Raw genomic sequence first — 20,492 nt, forward strand, 5'->3', positions numbered from 1 at the left:
TTACTTTATTTTCCAGATCACCAGATTAGGCCACTGGAACGTCTGGCCAAGGGTGGCTAGTATTATTCTAAAGCAGGAACTGCAAAATGAGGTTCTGGAGACAAATGTGCTCCCAAGGCTGTTTTTTGTTTGTTTGTTTTTTGTAACCCATGGCTTGTCCATACTTTTTTGACCACACATTTTTAATCAAGAGAGAGAGAGAGAAATTGCCGTTTGCAAGACCTCTAGGAGAAGCAACCCGACTTTAAAATAGTCTGCAGATCTCCCCGGCACTTTGTAACATAAAACTCAGAATTGTTTGTTTTTGTTTATTAGCAGTCCACGTGACCCCAGACCTACCACTTTTGCTTATCCCTACTATAAATCTTTAATATATACTGGTTTATTTCATATTGGATGGTTTACTTCAAATATATTTGCTTTTTAAAGGGTAGAAGCCTTAAGGTTTACCTAAAGATTCAGCAACATTCACAGTATATATTTAAACAACTTTTATTTAATCTGTGTAAATTATTTTCCTCTTGCAGAGAAAACAGATCCTGATTTAGCAACAATTTTGTCTATTCCTTCTGTAAATTTGCCTACTTCCACTTTTGTTGCCTCGGCTGTATCTGCTGGTACCGTTTCTACTGTAGGAAAAAGCAAGCCTGGTAAAGAAAAAACAGGCAAATCATTACAATCTGGCAAACCAAGCTCCCGTCTCACAGTGACTGCATCACCAGAAGAATCTTTAAAACAAGAAGAGAAAAAGGTGTGGAAATATTCCTTTGCATAGTATTTTTTATGGCATACTAAATGTTGATCATTGATAACTGTAAAGTATGTGGCATAATTGTTGTCCTTTTTGGAGTATTCTAAGTGCAACACTTTCATTCTTTTCAGTTGAAGAGAGCATCCTACTATCACTTCCAGTGCAGAAATATTTATTTTAACCATTAAGAGGAGCTTCCACCAAATTTCAGTTCTGCCTGCACTCAAGTTAGGAACTGTGAAATGTGGGCTATTTGAAATAAAGATTGTTGATTATATCCCACAATATCCCACTTTTATAACGACATTTTGAAAGTTTTGTTAGAGTTCTGAAATTTTCACCACCAGAACTTTAGAAACACTTTAGAAGCAAAGCACCAGCGCCCCCTGGTTTGTAAGTACTTTAGAACCATTTAGAACCATGGATTGCCCATGCCTAATAGCTAAATATCTGTACAAATAATTTTAAGATTTTAAATTTCTGTTGGTTTATATCTGTAGGTAGAAGCAGATGAGCCAGTCCCGGTGCCAGATGTCTCCGATATCCATGTTTTCAATACGTTGAATGTGTCCTGTCCCAATGGATTGGCACTGACCTTCCTTGGTCAAAAATTCACAGGTTGGTCCTGTACATTATTTCATGGAGTTTTGAATCTAGCAGTTAAAATTTTCCTCATCATAAATCAATGTATTAACATATAAATAGGGTTGATTGATAATATATATTCAGTATGGGTGTTAAACCAGAATCCATCTCTTGGTGGATTTTTCTGTGTAGTTTTAAGGGGCACTAATGTATCATTTTAATAGTGAACTATTACTATTTGGATATATAAACAGATGCTATCCCATTTATTGTCAGCTATCCGTACCCAAAGCTCAGCTTTCCATGTACCTTTAGATCCTTTATTGTACACATATGTAATCTCAGGTATTATTTTATAAGTATCAAAGGCCAGTTCCTTACATCTGTTATAATCATTGAGACAATATGCGAGTAACAAACATGAACACTTGAATTTTATTAAGCCAACTAGTGTTCAATTTTTCCAGCTAGTTGTCCTTCGGATATTGGTTTACCATGTATAAACAGATCTCTAGACCTTTATACTCATTTTCTTCCCAAATGGCAAACAAGTTAAATGTATTACCTTATTGATAATTAGTATTTATTAAGAAGGGACATAGATGAGACTGAAGCAGAGCAAATATTTTAACAAGTAATCCATACATCTCAAACAGAAAGGGATGTTCAAACTATTTCAATTACTTGCTGAAAGCTGATTGAAAATTAAAGGCATCAGATGTACCTGAAATGTTGTCCCTTTAATTCAAAGGTTCCATTAGTTCTAATTAATAATTTTTACCACCTGAAATGACAAATAATATTTCTCTAAATTAGGAATTAGCACTTCCATTTTAACTTTATTTTAATTTGATTATTTTTCAGCCCGTTAACAAATCTACAGCGGTTTTGCCCTGCAATTAACTTTTCAATATTTTTAGCCAATTTTTTGTGTCAGGATCTAAGAGAATCATCAGAAAAAGAAATCAAATTTTAGGTAAAATATAGTATTTTACCAGTGCAATTTTACCTGATGCCATCAGGTTTAAATCAGAGCATTCCTTCAATAATTTTGAGGTATCAATTGGAGTGAAACCTTTGCCACTCAAATATTTAGATATCAAAAATAGGAGTAGTTGGGGAACTTGAGATTACCTGGATGTGTTTCTATATTGTCAGAGACTCTTTTTACAGAAAAGACTGTGATTATAATAAATCAGTCTGTGGAATGCATTGTGCAGGGGAACTGATAGAAAGTCATTATAGGAAAAGGCAACATAAATTAAAAAGATTCTTCCTAATGCTTAGGTGGATTTTTTCTTTCTTTTTTTGTAATCTGAATAATTTCATTCATGCTCTCGTCCCTGGAATAGTAGAAAAAAATCCAGTGCATTTTTACATGACATCCATCATGAGTGTGACTGTTATGACAGAATCAGGTGCCCAGCAAGAAGGAGGACGTGATCTCTCATTCTTCTTGTTAGTTGTATAGGTTCTCCATTCTGATACTGACAGAAGCATTCATAAGGATCAGGAGCTCAGGTGGAGCTTCCTGCCAGTCAAGAGCAGTTGTGACAATGACACGGGCATGCTCCAGCCACTTTCTTCTTGGTGATCATTGTAGAAAAGTATGTTGGCCGCAGTGTCCATCTGGACAGGGGATCAGGCTGAGTCAGACCTTATCTAGGTATCTAGACTACCCTGAAGTCCTGGGATACTCTGGAATTTCCAGCAAACCATGGAGTATCTCCCCACTTTGCTCAAATAAGGACCTATTGGTCTATCAAAATTCGAGTATAACAGGGGTCAGGGGATGCAATGCTCACATGTAGTTTCTATGCATTGTGAAGACTGCCAGTGGTACTTTTGCGGTGGATACAAGGTTTCTGTCCAGTGTATATAAGCCCCTTGATCTGTGTCCTTGCCGTCTCAGGAATCCAGTGACCCAGCAATGCTATAACTGTTGACTACCTGAATTGCAGAAAACACTGCTAACCTGATGCTGACCCAAAATTATTTGCATAACCAAAGAACCTTAGATCCCACAACAACCTACTGTTATTCACTTACTGCCCACTAATTTTCTTGATAAACATTGATCACAGTAAGTTTGTCTATATTATTATTGTTGAAATAATTATATCCTATTAATGAAAATCATATTTTATTGTGTGAAAGGTGAAGAAAAAGGAGACAAGGACAAGAATGATAATCAAGAAAACAAAATAAATGATGGTAAATTGGAAGATGTCAAGAAGGATGAAGTCAAGAAACAAGAATCCAAATCAGAACAGAATAATGAGACCATAGAAAACAAAGGCAAAGCGGATGTCAACAAGGTAGATGAAGCCAAAGCCACTGTATGTGCAGTAGATAGTGTCATAAAGAATGAGGCCAATGAAGATAAAGCAGAAGCTGAAACTGAAGGAAACACTGTGGACAAGACCAAAGAATTTGCCTTTGAAATACTTATTAGACAGAGCTATCCACAAAGAGTGAAACATTCACAACTACTAAAAACAGTTAAGAAACCAGTAGAACAGGAAATATCCAGAGTTATTACCAGACAAGGAACGGTTGTGAAGAGCATGTTGGATGGATCCACCCAGGTAAATGTATAATTGTTCACTTATCATTAGTTTGTATTCAATTTTATTTTAGCTTATTGGAAGGACTAACTACCTGCAACACAAAGTCCAGGTTTAGCAAAAAAAAATCTTGATTTTCCTCTACTTATTATTACACTTGGTTAATGTCGCTTCTTCCTAAGTATCTTAACTGGAATTATGTAAAAGGAAATACTCACTGGGTTGCTGTGAGTTTTCCGGGCTATGTGACCATGTTTCAGAAGCATTCTCTCCTGACGTTTTGCCCATGGCAGGCATCCTCAGAGGTTGCGGGATCTGTTTGAAACTAAGTAAGCGAGGTTTATATATCTGTTGAATGTCCAGGGTGGGTGAAAGAACTCTTGTCTGCTTGAGGTACTTGTGAGTGTTGCAATTTGCCAGCTTGACTAGCATTTAATGGCCTGCACTTTCAAGGCTATGCTATGTTACATTGACCAGGAATGGCATGAACATCTCGGAAGGAATGACCAGGCTCTTATTCATACTCCCCATTGTACCATAATCTCTATCGTCACTACGAGCTTTTCATCTCTTACCCTCCCTATGTTTGATAGTGTAGCTGCTCCAGATCCTCAGTCTCTATGCATGGTCATCCATTTCTGTACAAATCCCCTATGCCAGCTTCATTGGGATATCTCACCTCTTCCTCAACCACGTCCACTGTGACTGCTTTGGTCCCTCCATCAGCAACAACACAGATTGTAATATTGACACACTGTTATCAAAACTCTGCAACATTACAGACATCTTGTCTGACTTAGGTTCCCAATACTACATTTGCTTCTGACATTCACCACCTCCTGTCCATCATCCAATGGGGACTATGAATCTGACCATCTTCTCCAGATTCCTTTTCCCCACTAGCTTCTTTGCTTTGAGGTGAAGCATAGGACTACATCCCTGCACTCCATCCCAAGGATGTGAAGTTTTTCCCCCAAATATCATTCAGAGGATAGCAAAAGCAATTAGAATCCAAGATATTTTTGAAACCCACCCCATATATCTCCAACCCAATGCTGATGGATTAATGTATCAAAATACATGAAGTATCACAGAAGAATGGATGAAAACATGAAGCAACAAAGACAAATAAAGATTCCTAAAGCATTATGGCACAGCAACAGAGGTTCTGTTATACAGATCATATCAATTAAATACAATTATATACAATTTGGAATACTGGACAGATTTATGTAAAAGTTTTGTAACTTGCCATTCGGGAGGCGGGGGGTGGGGGCAAAATACTGTTTGCTTACCATTGAAAATTACCTAGGGCCGGCTCTGTTTATATGAGTCTAGGTTTAGTTACCTTGGCTTCTGGAGATATTTGCTTTATTACCCATTCATTTTTTGTTGTTTTTTAACAGCCCACAGTATCCCCAGAACTTTGCTCCAGTACCACATCACTTTTACTTATTTTTTCACATTTCCTTTAAACTTTTTAGCTATTTTTGCTGCCAAATATTCTGATAGTTGTAACATTTTTAACATGATGCATTTTTTTGCTCTTCCCAAGATACTGTTTGCTGATGGCACTGTGATTAGGAGTCCAGATTCTGGGCCAGTAATGCCACCTCCACCTCCACCTCCACCTAGTACACCACATACCGAAGTTATACCTACTCCTGAAATACCCACCAAGAAAAGTAGTAGGTATACTTCTAATCCAGGGACTGGTTGTAGAAGTTGTGAGGAAAAAATATTCTAAAACTTTTTTCTTGATTTGTGTTTTATAGATCCCAAATGCTATGGATTTACCATTTTGTCTGATATCACGAGGCAACCCTAAATCTACACGACAAAATATTGTCTAATCGCTGGGTCAAATATCTTATGATACATGGTGATAGGGGCTTAGGGGAAAATTGAATTGAACCATAAATCTGTCATTTTAATGGCAGTGAACAAGGATGCATAGCTGCCAGGCAGAATGATTTTTAATTTACCAGTTTTTTTACCAAATTATTACAATACATGTCTCTTTCCACACTAAGTATTAGCTATGCTTTTGTAACAATGCATAAGTTTGTTTTAGAAGACTACTAAACTTTTTTTTGAAATAGTTACTACACATAATGTTATGTTTTCCTACTTCAGAGGGCCCCCTGGTGGTGCAGCAGGTTAAACCACTGAGCTGCTGAACTTGCTGACCGAAAGCTCGCGCTGTTAGCCCCAGCTTCTGTCAACCTAGCAGTACAAAAACATGCAAATGTGAGAAGATCAAATAGGTACCGCCTTGGCGGGAAGGTAATGGTGCTCCAATGCAGTCTAGCTGGCCAAATGACTTTGGAGTGTCTATGGACAACGTTGGCTCTTTGGCTTAGAAACTGAGATGAGCACCAACCCCCCAGAGTCAGACACAACTGGACTTAATGTCAGGGGAAAACCTTTACCTTTACCTATCCTGCTTCAGATCTGAAATTCAAATGACATTGCCAGTTAATAAGCCATGATTTGGTAAAAAGAAAGACCTTGCTCAAATTATATCTGAGGTAATAAGTAATATATCAAATAAAATACCTCATTATGATTCAAGAAATGCAACCATAGTGGAAAGTGAATTATCTGAGCTGTCACATATCACAGCTAAGGAAAACACGTGTTTTTATTTGAAAGCAGACAACACATCTTTCCACAATAGATCCATCTGAACAAAAGACTATAAAGACACAATTTAATTAAACGTTTTTCTAGTTTGTTTTATCAGTACTATGAGAAAAATAATGCGGTATCAATGCTTCTTAGGAATGTTAGCACACTACTCTATTACAGTTCATGTTGAAGGGTTGCACAAAGCTTGATAATTTGATTGTCAGAGCTGTCTGATGAGCCTACAAATTTAAAACCTTCAAATTAACTGTCTGGTAAACTGTCTGGTAAACTGTCTCAATAAATATGACTTTATTGAGAATCAATCCATGCTTTGAATAAAATCAATCCAGTAGTACCAATTAGCAAGGGAAAAATATATGAAGTCTTCCATTTAACTCTCATTTTGCGCAGGGTGAAGAACAGCTGGTGGTGGGTGGGAAAATGTTGGCAAATGAGATGATGATTATAGTACTACTAGTACTTAAAATATTGTAGTTGCACATAAGAATAACTAATTTTCTTTGTCTGATTCTCTAGAGAAAAATACCAAGAATGCACTTGTTCCAAAAGTTGAAACAGCTGAAACTGTTGTTCAGGAGCATCTATCGGATACAGAACAACCCCCTGATGCCCTGGCAGGCACATGGATTTCTACTACCCCATTAGGCACTCAAATAGGCACTAAGGGATCAGAGAGACTTGATCTGAAACCCCTTTTGGCTTACCAGGCCACTGATCCAGTTAATGGAATGGTAATATTACATTATCAATCATTGTGACACAGTGATTTCATAGAATTCTCTTTCATAGTTAATCATATGACAGCAGTACATTCTTTTTGAAAGACCAGATTTTAGCTTTGCTTGTGCATGTGTGTATACTCATGCTCAAAATTAATAAAGTAATGAAATTGTATTGTTGTTGTTATACTGTTCCAGGTAATGACTATGAGAGAAGACAGGGTAGTTGTGGTGGAGAAAAGAGATGGTTCTAAAATAGTAGATCATGCTGATGGCACCAGAATAACCACCTTCTTCCAAGAGTGTATTGAAACTGTGATATCTAATGATAATGAAGAAACAGGTACAAGTTTAATGTCTACATAACCATTTTTCCAAGTGTTTGATTGAGAATCATTATGGTTTGAGTCTTGGAAAAAGATGCCAAGAGCCAAAGGTTTCAATGTGTACTCAACCAAGGAAACTCACTGAACCACCCTGGGCAAGTTGTACTTTCCTTAGAGGAAAGTACAGTACAGTATTGCTTATCAAATCTTTACTCATCCAGCATTCTGTATTATCCAATGCAGTCTGCCTCCCGCCCAGATCCACAGCTCTTTCAATACATTGCAATGTTTTGGTGCTAAATTCATAAATACACTAATTACTACATAACACTACTATAATTGAACTGCTTTTTCTGTCTATTTGTTGTAAAACATGATGTTTTGGTGCTTAATTTGTAAAATCATAACGTAATTTGATGTTTAATAAGCTTTTCCTTCATCCCTCGTTTATCTAGTGTTCTGCCAGGCTATTTATGGTGGATAAGCGAGACTCTACTCTGGTAGTAAGCCTCCTCTCAATCTTGCAAAAAAATCTTGCTGACGGGATATGTTTTACTATTTTAGTCAGCTTTGTCTCAACAGATTAAATAAATATTTTTCCAGTAGTGTTTCATCCAACTTCTGAGGTATATGATAAGAACTCAAAACCCATCTTTATCAGATGTCCCTGGCCTAGCAGTTTCCAGACATTATAGGCTCCAGATACCATTATCCCTGACAATTGTCATGTTGCCTTAGGCCAATATTTGTTGCTGTCTAAAGCAGACATAGGCAAAACAGTGGCCCTCCAGGAGTTTTGGACTTCGACTCCCACAATTCCTAACAGTTGGTAAGCTGGCTGGGATTTCTGGGCATTGAAGTCCAAAACACCTGGAGGGCTGAAGTTTGCCCATGCCTTGTCTAAACCATCTGGAAGGCACCCAGTTGGGGAAAACTACTTGTGAGAAATAATGTTGCATTCTTCAATGTAAATGTTCTCATATTTAGTATAATTGCTCTTCTGAAGTTATGCTGATCTGTTTTCATCCTTAGAAATGACCTCCCAGGACATCATAAGAAAGGTGAAGTGCATGCGTATAGAACATCCAGATTTTGCAACTGTCATAACAAATTGTGAGGACAGCACCTGTTGTGCTATTTTTGCTGATGGTACCTCAATTATATCAAACCCACAAGGAACATACCAAGTGAGTCTTAGTATATGGCCATGTCCAAGCTTCTTATATCATGGTGTCCTGATTGTTCCATTGCTTTCCATACCCCAAATTTCCCATTATTTTAAGTTTGCTATGAATTCATTAAAGGTCATTAGTTTTCACACAGCATTCTAGGCTGATCCCGTAAGAGTTGTCATTTTTAAATCAGATGGAAAACTTCTGGAGGTTGGGTGGACTTACTGCCCATCTTCTCAAACTCATTACAGTTGTTGTTCTTGTTGTTGTTATAGTTACACCCCACTTTTCCTCTACAAAAGAAGATTAAAAATGACTAGGACAAAATCATATAACAATGTGTGAAGTAAACCTAAGCATATAAACACTAAATTGAACTAAACATGGAAATATTAAAATACAAAGGTATAAGCAATAATACCATTAAATAAATCTATTTCATTACATAAAACACAACACTCCCTAGTTCGATCTTACACTCCACTTCATCACTGCTGGAAAAAATTCCACTGCCCACTAATATACCATCAAATTTCATTGTTGTGACAAATAAATACTATAGTATACCTTAAAACAAATAATGTCTTAAGGACGTACTTTCCTTTCAAGTTGAATGTTGCTTCATGGAGGATATTTTCTTAGGTATCATCTGCACAAAACCAAATCTGGCTGTCTTCATGACATCTCTCAATTCCTGGTAGATATCACTGGGTTAATCAGGCCAATCCACTTTTGTTTTCTAGTAAACAAAAGTTGGGGAATGCTCTAGAATATGCTTTGGTGACAGTTCTCTGTTGGTGTTTGCCTCAGTGAGAGCTTACCAATATAGGTGCCTTGTGCTAACAATAGTAGAGGCACCCACACACTCAGGAAGGAGGGAGGATCGCCCCATTTTTCTTCCTGGTTGTGCAGATGCCTCTGCTGTGGTCATCTGGAAGTGGTGAAGCAACATAAATGGTAAGGTGGCAGTTCAACGGGGCCAAATTGGTCTCATTCTGACTGGACCAGCTGGACTATAACCCACCACCACCATAGGTTTGGAACAGTGCAGATGACCAAAACCTGTCCAGAGCCTTTCTGCTCCGGATTGGCCCCAAATCAACCAGCCAATGAAGATGAGGCCTTAAAGGGGTTTTTCCCATTTCCATTACACTAAAGTTCAACAGTAGGACACACAAAATGGAATTAAGATTACTAGCAAGTATTCAGAAATAACAGTTACTCTGAAGTGTAAAGTGATGCTTTTCATACTATGACTCATCCTTGGTTTTCACATAATTTGCAACAATTGGTTATATTCAAGGTGAAGTTAAATCTCTTTCCTTCTCATCATGGTAGATATTACCCATGAACAAAGGCTGTCTCTTCATTGACAAAGATTGTTCTGCAGTTTATTCCCCCGAAGCATTTGAAAAAAATGATTGTGAATTTATGTCTAATGTTGAAGACCAGCAGGCAGAGAAATACATTATGAAGCATAATGCCAACATTGTCTGTGAAGTAATGGATCCTGCTGGAAACATTTTCAAGGTAAAAGTTCATTACAACTTTATTTTTGAAATAATTCTGCAGGTTTGTTTTGTGTGGCTTGATTGTTCTTTGTGGTCTCTAGCACTCATGCTGTATCACTCAATCACAAGCCTGATAATTACAGAAGTTTCATAAATTAAATCTAGACAAAATCAACACTGGGCAGTAAATGTAGTAAGCTTGGTACCTGGGGACATAAATTCTATTTTAAGCAGCTATAGTTCTCTGTTATCAAGCCTTCACCAGAAGCAAGCTGGCAGTGACAACTTCTCTCGATAGTTGGAAATTGCTTTTTCTTAAGTGCTACCAGAAATAACAGAAGTTTCAGGAGACATGTTACAGAAAAGCAAGTCTGTTTTTTATTGCAGGTCATGGCTGATGGCAGCACATCTGAATACATTGCTTCCCTTGATTGTGAAGAAAAGAAATCAGAACCCACGTATACAGAGACTCCAGTCATATATGGGGAGCATGCACCCAGGTATGTTATCAGTATATGGTATTTCCTCTAAATCAGTGGTTCTCAACCTGTGGGCTGCGGCCCAGCAATGGATTGCGACAACAAAAATCCATTCTGCAAACCTCCTTCCTCTTTATTTATTTATTTTATTATATTAATTTTATTTCCACTCCTTTCTGCAGAGCTGACCATTGCATTGGATAGACCACATCAGCTCTAGATTATTAAACATGGTTTTCTTTGGGCAAGCAGATGGCAACTACTGGATGGCATATGTTCTGTATCAGAAACTAGAACGGATGTGGTGTATCCAATGAAATTTTCTGAATCAGCACCCCAAATAAACAAACCGAGTCTAAAGTTGACCAAAAACTGATTCGTAACTCTTTTGGCACTAGTGTTGGAGAGTGGTCCTGGTCAAAGTGGTCCCCCGTCAAGTGGGCCCTGGTTAAAGTGGCCGCCTTTCTCCAGAGTGGACCCAAGGCAGCTCACAACATATTTTAAAATGTACATACAAATATTTAAACCATTAATTAAAACCCATGTGTAATATTCAGTGATTCTTAAAACTGTCCATGGTTTAAACATTAAGGATAACACAGTCTAAAATCCTCATATTTCAATGTCCATAAAATGTCTGGCTTCAGTTAAAAGCTGCTTCAAAGAGCCCACCTGTTTCAATCAACTATTAAGCGCAAGGATCTATAAACTAAGTGATCTTAATCTTTATTCTGATCACTTCATATTTCTTCTTTCTCATAAGATGAAAGTTCTGTGGATTAGTGGTTTCTTTGCTCAAAAATTAGGCAAGCAACCTGTCCTGGAATGGGTTGTGCTCTTAGCAGTGGTTCCCTACCTTTGGTCCTCCAGGTATTTTGGACTTCAGCTCCCACAATTCCTAACAGCTGGTAAGATGACTGGGATTTCTGGGAGGTGAAGTCCAAAACACCTGGAGAACCAAATGTTGGGAACCGCTGTCTTAGAGGAACGGGTTCACACAGTGGGATTAGTCATGGCTCTGTCTCTTTCACAAGAGCATCCATGTTTGACTGGGTTCCAGCTTTGGCTTTTCCTATGCAGAAATGAACTCATCACAATGGTCCATGCACTAGTAACCTCTGAATTAGACTACTGCAGTGCACTCTGCACTGGATTCTACACTGCCTTGAAGAATGTTTAAAATTATTGCACTTGGTACCACTATACTTCCGGTCTGAATTGAAGGTGCTCTGAGATGACATTTTTCTGGGCATCTCAGTCCTTCAAAAACCACAGAAGAATGTCCTCCTCTCTGTTACACTACTGGGTGCAGGGAGGGTGTTCTTTGCCATCATCCTTTGATTATGGAATGCCCTTTCCTTACAGGTCCAGTTGTGCCAGCTCTGGTTTCTTTTTGACATCAGATTAAAGCATAGCTTTCTATAAAAGCCTTGGGGGATCTAATAATTTTTTTCAAAATATGTACATATTTTGAAGTGTTTCTGTAAGTTGTGGCTGTTAAAATGTTTAACAATTTAAAGGATTAAATTGTTGAATATATTTTAGAATGCATAAATTAAAAAGATTACATTTAAAATGCTCTAAATGGTTTTTAATTTATTTATCTGAATGCCGCCCTGAGATTCTGAAACACAGGGAAAGATATGATTGATTGATTGATTGATTGATTGATCACAATAAATCGATATATCATGATGATTACATTTGTGTGACTGACTGTTTAGATTCTTCATTGTCTATGCCGATGGCTCAGGAACTGAACTGCTCCGTACAAAGGACACAGAAGAATATCTTGCAATGGCATATGGGGATCCAGTTACAGTAGTTCTGCAAGAACCAATACAAGAATGCCCAGGCAAGAATGAATAATTCCACCCATACTGTATTATTAATTTTCAAGGCTTTTCCCCTCAAGTTTGTCTATGTTTTGTATATTAGGCACATGCTTTGCGTATTCCATTATTTGGACATGCATGTATTTGGGAGGTAGGATGTTGTGGTAGTGAACAGAATGAAAACGTTATATTTGTATAAAATCAGTTTTGCAGTTACTTAATTCACAAGTTTCTTAATAACAAGTTTCTTAATAACAAGCAGACTCAAGTGTGGAGTAAATTGAAAGATGGTTAACCTTTCAGAAACTTATTAGAAAAATATACTATGTGTCCCACATTTAAGTTCTAGTTTTGGACTGTGCTTCTTTTCAGCATTTTTGTAAGTCTCTCTAGCATACTGTATATACTCAAGTATAAGTTTTGCAGCCCTTTTTTAGGCTGAAAAAGCCTCCCTCTGCTTATACTCGGCTTTCCTGTCATAGTCACTGTGAATCGTACATTTGGTATTCTCACGCATGCGTGGAACAGCTTTCAGAACGGATTATTATTATTGTTACATACATTATTTTACTCTAATTATTATTATTATTATTATTATTATTATTACATTATTTTACTCTATTTATTATTATGATTATTACATTTACATTACTTTATTATTATTAATTTTATTACATTTATTATTTTACTATATTATAAGTGTTATTATTACATTTCCATTATTGTACTCTATTATTATTATTACATTTATCATTTTGTTCTCTGTATATGGAAGCACACTTACATTGAAGAAGGTTAGAATAATGATTTAATCAGAGTTGGGTATCATCTTAAATTACAGTTTTATGTAAATATTCAAAAACATTTAACCTTCTGATGCCTCAATGAATGTGATTTTATTGGCATCTATTTTTGTTTTGAAATTTACCAGTAGCTGGTGAATTTCCCACCCTCGGCTTATACTCGAGTTAATATGTTTTCCCAGTTTTTTGTGATAAAATTAGGTGGCTTGGCTTATATTTGGGTTGAAGTATATACATAATTCCTACTCCACTTCCAATTCACAAGTGTGGTTGCCCTTCTCCAACTGCATGCTTGCAGCGATTCAGGATAGTATGAGTTCTAAAAATCTGTAGTGTATAATCTAACTCTAGTTCAGAAAACAACAGTTCTCAAAGATGTAGAAGTTTTATTCAGCAAATGGTGTTGATCACAGCATATAGCTGTTGTTAGGACAGAAGGCTTATACAGTATTGTTAAAGAACCCTGTGCACCTGGCCCTACATATGGCAGCATACAATAAACAATCCCAATCTTGTGGGAAAACTAGGCACCACTTCATCCAGGATACAGATATACAACACATGGTTTAAAAGCATGGCAGAAACTATGATTCTTACATGCCACCGCTTCTATAGGCAATTGGTTCCTTTTGTCGTCCACTCTTTATTGTCAATATGTTTCTTCTAGTGTTTAATTGAAATCTGCTCTCCTATCACTATAAACCCCTACCCTGGGTTGTACCTTATGGGGCAGCAGAGAATACATCTGCCCCCTCCTTTCTGTGGCAACCCTTAAGATATTCTCTTCACCAGGCTGAACATGCCTAGCTCCTTCTATTTTTCCTCTATTGTTTTGTTTACCATATCTCTTATCAACTTTGTTGCTCTTCTCTGATCCTGCCCCAACTTACCTATAGCCTTTTAAAAATGAGACACCCAGAACTGAATGCAGCACTCCTGATAAGGCCTGTCTAGCACATTGTGACTGTTATTTGATGATGATGATGATGAAATAAAATAAAAACTTTTACTTATAGACCGCCCTATCTTCCTGAAGGGACTCAAGGCGGTTTCCAGAATATAGAGCAAACATTCATTGCCAACACAGAGACGTATTGACAGATTGCATCAAAGCAACACACATCAAAGAAAATAGAACAGCTATCACTAGAAACTTAATACCAAATAGAAAGTAACAAAAAAATAAAACTTAACAACCCTAACAGACATAATTACGTAATATGAATTTAAATGAGAAATGAGAAAAATAACTAAAACCTTATTAAGGGATAAAATTGTTATTTCCCTTGACTTGGAAGTAAATGCAGACTAAAATAAAATTTGCCTTCTTGCTACATTACTATACTGGCTCATCTTCAGTGTATCCAGCAATAACCCCAAGATCCTTTTTACATGTAGCAGTCTTTAGACAATATCCAATATATTTGGGTTTTGGCCTAAATGTTACATTTTGCATTTGTAGTTATTGAATTTCATTGATTTTTACATGATTCCTGGGTTATTTAAATGCTTTTAAATTCTTTTTCATTGTATTTGGGAGAGAGATAGAGAGATTGAGAGATTGATTTTTGGCAGGATTTATTCTTGACAGATCCCCTACTCCCACTGCTCATTGTCATCAGGATATTTGCAGACAAACTCCTGTACAATCCTTTCTAACATTTATACTTATTTGTGGCCATACTAATTGATCCATAGTTTCCTGGATCGTATTTTTTTTTAAAGGAAGAGACAGTGTTTTTAAGAAAGTCCATATCTAGATAGGTATTGAAATATGTATATAATTTCTCTCCAGTAATAATTAAATTGGTTGCAGCATCAAAACAACACTACAAGCAATCTAATTATGTACAGATGGATTCTTGTATCTATCAACAGATATGTTTTTAGATTGTACTTTGCCATGCACTTTTCACATGTGAAATTTGTCCTGAATAACTTCTCAATTGTTTTTTTTTTTCTATAAATCTTTCAATTTAGGAGTCTTAAGCATTACTATCATCTGTCCTTTAACTGTGACATCTCAATGGGTAATGAAAAGAGATCCTACCACTGTTGTTCCTTATAATCTCCAATCAAGAGCATGGGAAAGATTTCCTCCGGTTGAGGTATACAGTTTTCAAAAGAAATGTTTTTAATACTTCATTGTGACATAGTAATAGTGAACTTATTTAATGCACATGATATATTATATGAATTGTGTATATAGAAAAATCCTCTGGAAAATCAAATACACAAATATGTAGGCATTGATCTCTGTTCTCTATTCTTAGAACTTCCTTTACAGTATCTTTTGTTTTCTTTAAAAAAAATTCAGTTCCAGAGACTCTTCTGCTGTTTTACTTTTGACTTTCAACTGAGTAATTATCCTCCTCAAAACCTCCTGAAGAGGTTTTATTCCCCAACTCTGCAAATTATCTCAGGGTTTCTTTCCTCTGCCTTTATTATAGCTTACTGATTTTAGATTCTTGAATGCCCCCATATCTTCTCTGTGACTTCCATTTCTCCTTTGGAAAAAGTCACTTTCAACACATACTGCTCTTGCTAGTATCACACCATCATTTTTCCCCTTTGACATAATTCTTTTCTCAGTTAATTATTCCAGCTCTTGATTTCCTGTTATCCTGGTTTATATTAAATTTCCATTACTGCAATGCGCTTTACGTGGGGCTGCCGTTGAAGACTGCCCGGAAGCTTCAGATGGTCCAGCGCTTGGCAGCCAGGTTGCTAACAGGAGCGGCACTCAGGGAGCATACCACTCCTCTGTTGAGCCAGCTCCACTGGCTGCCAATCTGCTACCGGGCACAATTCAAGGTGCTGGCGCTAGCCTACAAAGCCCTAAACGGTTCCGGCCCCACTTACCTCTCCGAACGCATCTCCACCTATGAACCGACGCGGACATTAAGATCGTCCGGGGAGGCCCTGCTCTCGGTCCCGCCTGCATCACAGGCACGAGAACGAGAGACAGGGCGGGAACGAGAGACAGGGCCTTCTCGGTGGTGGCCCCTCGGCTATGGAATGCCCTACCCATTGACATCAGACAGGCCCCTTCGCTGCTGGCGTTCCGGAAGAAGCTTAAAACCTGGCTCTTTGAGCAAGCGTTTGGCTAATCAGCGCAATCGAACATAGGATGACGGTAAATTGAACATAGGAATGGCACAAGGATTATGAGACTGGATCTTGTTTTGTGATCGAGGCATTATGTATGATTGTTGTGTATTTGCTACTGTGTATGATGTGTTTTAATTGTTATTGTTGTGTTAATTTACATTGTGTAAACCGCATTGAGTCGCCTAATTAGGTTGAGAAATGCGGTATAGAAATAAAGCAAATAAATAATAAATAAATAAATAAATATTCATCAGGGAGAAGAGCAGAATGATACAGCTATGCCACCATCTCTCACAGCCACCATCACCCCAAATTTACTTTTAATAACCTTTTTCTATTGCCCATCAACCTAGTCATAAGAACATGTGTTCACATTATAACATTGTGTTGGATTTTAAAATACATAGTGTTTGATTTAAAAGTAATCATAATTTGAAATTTTACAATTGTTTATCTGTCATTTGTTTATTCAGAAGTGAAACTTTCTGCCCCGGAGTGTGAAGGAGGTTCCGTCTTTGGGGGCTTTTAAACAGAGACTGGATGGCCATTTGGGGGGTGCTTTGAATGTGATTTTCCTGCTTCTTGGCAGGGGGTTGGACTGAATGGCCCATGAGGTCTCTTCCAACTCTAGGATTCTGTGATCCCAATATGTGATTCCTGTTTTGCAAGTTATAGCATTTCTTCTGTCTGTCTGAAAGCAGATTTGTTAACAGGCTGTAGCTAAGATGAACATTGCTAAGATGTTATTCTGCTGAAATATCTCTTTTCATCATTTGGGTTCAGAGAAAAACTCCAGGCCCTCCATTTGGAACACATGCTTGGAAAGGTCTATGCATAGAATTCAAAGAGCTGGCAAATTCTCCTGCACCTATACAAAAATGTCCAGATGTACTCCAGATTCATCGATTGATCCAGTACGAGCCAATTACTGATGAACTGAGACACAAATTGCAGGTTTCTGTCAAGGTAAATCAAGTCCTAGCTGGGTAAAGCCACAGGTATTTCTCAACATTAAATATAAGTAATTAAACATAGATAATATATGAATAATAAAACTCAGCAGGAGGATTCAGATAGCAGGAGAAGGACAGCAGGCTTCTCAAGAAATTGGAGGAAAAATATGGTGACTTTGAAACTTTAGGATTAGGACTGATAGACTAACAAAAGTAATAAAGTAAAAATGCACTCTTATCAGATTTTACATTTACTCTCTTGCCACTGTGATAAATATTAATATCTGCTACCTATGTTTAGGATTGCAGCCTAAGAAAACTTCTTCATATTACTTTCCACTGTCTTGTTAGGAGTACATTGACAAAATAATGAAGCAGGAAGAAGAAATTAATGAAATGACCATCAAAGACCCAAGAATAGAAGAGGAAAAGGAACATGCTGCAGATCTCCTCAAGCTAGTTATGGTGATCAAGATACACATTTTAAATGGTTTAAAAAAAAAAAAACATTGCTATCACAACTAGCAACAGTGATTCATCTCCAGCATAGCCCCATATTTTTCTACTGTTCCATTTCCCCCTACATTTCTTGTTTTTTGCAGCAAACTATTTTACTTGTCAAAAGAGAAACAAATCTTAACAAACCACTAGACCAGCAGTTCTCAACCTTTCTAATGCCGCGACCCCTTAAAACAGTTCCTCATGTTGTGGTGTCCCCCAACCATAACATTATTTTCATTGCTACTTCATAGCTGTAATTTTGCTACAGTTATGAATCGTAATGTAAATATATGATATGCAGGATGTATTTTTATTCACTGGACCAAATTTGTCTTTATGTCCTAATAAAGTTACACTTATTTTAATGTTTTAAATCTCTTGACCCTTAAGTGTGATGTGCTTGTATGGGACTGTGTCTTTCTTCTCTCGAGCTAGTCATTGGCTGTAATAAAGTGAACTTGAACTTGAGCCCCATTATCAGGAAAAAGGTGGGATATACCTGAGTAAAAATTAAAATAGTAAAAATAATTGGGTAAAATGAGAGTCCAAGACATTTTTCTGTGACCCCTTTCCACCTTATAAATATTCACATGAAATATTTCATATATGTACTAGCCATCCCCTGCCACATATTGCTGTGGCCCAGTCTGTGTACATGTGTTTTGTGTGTATATATATGTATGTATATATTTGTGTATATGTATGTTTGCGTATATATATGTGGTTTTACGCATGACTTCTAATGTATTTTTGCTTCTTTTTTTTTTGCTTTTTAAGTCTCTTCTGCTGTGTTTTCAATGTTTTTATGAGTGATTGTCACTCATTGGAATGATACATGTATTATGCCCAAATTTGGTGTCAATTCGTCCAGTGGTTTTTGAATTACGTTAATCCCACAAACAAACATTACATTTTTATTTATATAGAAGATATAAAATAGATATACAAATCAAATATTTACAGACCGATTTCATTTTTATGAAGTACAGTTGAAGCATATTATTGTTGTTGTTGTTGTTAACTTTATTTATACTCTGCCTTTGTCCCCACAGGGACTCAAGGTGGCTACCACACTTCGTAAAGTTTAAAAAGTGCAATATAAAAGTTGCATAGTAACAGTGTGGTAAAAGCAGATTAAAATACACAAATACAATTAAAATAGAGGCCGCTGTATACACTGCACATTATTGCCATTTAATAAGCAGTGCCCTAGGTGGGATAAAGTTTTGATTGGATAAAATTTTGATCACTGAAATGATTCAACTATATATGTTTATTTGTGTATGCTGCAGTCTTTCCACAGCCTTGAAGAATCTTCAGAACCTTGTACTAGAGGTAAGAACTTCTATGCTCTATTTTTATGACCTTCATTTCCTGTTTAGCTCACCTCTTCTTCTAGTTTGACCTTCATCAAGAGAGATGGGACTCTGTTTTACAGAATTACCACAGAACCTATATCTACAACCTCATCTTTTGAAGAGTCATAAACAATAGCTAGCACTTACTGAGTAGTTATGAATGTGTAAGGTAGACTTTCTTATTTGGGATTCATTCAAGGTATTGTATATTCCTTTACCGTATCCATGAACATTGAGTAATTATTTGGTATTTGTGGCTCTGTTGCCATGATCACAAAGTCACTCCCTCAGCCTACCTGAAAATGTCATCTTGTTGTGCCCTAGTAATCAGCAAAATAGATCTCATTTCCATATAGTCTCACTCCAAGCAATGACGGTGAACTACTCAGCTGGGCCACCTACCTGAGCAGCTGCAACCTAACCTCCAACTGCTTTTCAGTGATTTAACTGCCAACTCATTCCACATAAAAGAGCTGTTCCATGCCGATGCCTTGCTTCTTACTCTGTCCCACCACCACTCTCCTTACTAAGAATGAAGTGTATGGTCCTCTAAAGCCCAGAGTTTTAGATCTGATCCTAACCAACAGTGATGGCCTAGTTAATAGGGTAGAAGTGGCAGGAGGAAAGTGACCGTGTTCTCCCGGAGTTATTATACAGCAGAAAGTGGGTGCCAAATTTATTTCAGTAAATTTTTGGAATACTAGCATGAGCCTGTGGTCAGGAATACTAAAAGAGAAGGGGGTTCATGATGAATTAGAGTTTATTTCAAGTGATTTGTTGGAGGCACAATTTCAATGGGAAAATAAAATGGAGATGTCCAAATAAATCAAGGCTCCTTCCACACAGCTGCATAAAATCCCACATTATCTGCTTTAAACTGGGTTATATGGCAGTGTGGACTCAGATAACCAGTTCAAAGCAGACATTATGTATTATCTGCCTTGATATTCTGGGTTGTATAGCTGTGTGGAAGGGCCCCAAGATGGAGGTCTAAGGAACTTTCAACTGAGTTAAGATTTAAAAGGGTCATGTACAAGAGTTGGAAAGGGGGGGGGGGGGATTACAAAAGAGGTGTTCAGGTATATAGATGTCAGGTTTATTGAGATAATCAGAGAAGCTAAAGCACCAGTTCAGGCTTGCTAGAAAAGTATTAAAATTAAAAGGGCTAT

At 37.2% G+C, this 20,492-nt stretch overlaps 1 protein-coding gene across 1 annotated transcript in view; it reads left to right on the forward strand.

Annotated features, from left to right (window-relative positions):
* SPAG17 (sperm associated antigen 17) overlaps window positions 1-20,492 on the forward strand; it is an 86,185-nt gene that overhangs the window by 47,838 nt on the left and 17,855 nt on the right. The window contains exons 25-38 of the mRNA XM_067464341.1: window positions 528-751; window positions 1,252-1,369; window positions 3,494-3,924; window positions 5,459-5,591; window positions 7,072-7,286; window positions 7,473-7,617; window positions 8,633-8,787; window positions 10,111-10,302; window positions 10,671-10,783; window positions 12,487-12,617; window positions 15,381-15,508; window positions 17,295-17,477; window positions 17,816-17,929; window positions 19,258-19,300. Of these exons, the coding sequence (XP_067320442.1) occupies window positions 528-751; window positions 1,252-1,369; window positions 3,494-3,924; window positions 5,459-5,591; window positions 7,072-7,286; window positions 7,473-7,617; window positions 8,633-8,787; window positions 10,111-10,302; window positions 10,671-10,783; window positions 12,487-12,617; window positions 15,381-15,508; window positions 17,295-17,477; window positions 17,816-17,929; window positions 19,258-19,300 (2,325 nt within the window). The remainder of the gene's footprint in view (window positions 1-527; window positions 752-1,251; window positions 1,370-3,493; window positions 3,925-5,458; window positions 5,592-7,071; window positions 7,287-7,472; window positions 7,618-8,632; window positions 8,788-10,110; window positions 10,303-10,670; window positions 10,784-12,486; window positions 12,618-15,380; window positions 15,509-17,294; window positions 17,478-17,815; window positions 17,930-19,257; window positions 19,301-20,492) is intronic.

Source organism: Anolis sagrei, chromosome 2, assembly GCF_037176765.1.
Source record: "Anolis sagrei isolate rAnoSag1 chromosome 2, rAnoSag1.mat, whole genome shotgun sequence".
In the NCBI taxonomy this organism is placed as follows: Eukaryota; Metazoa; Chordata; class Lepidosauria; order Squamata; family Dactyloidae; genus Anolis; species Anolis sagrei.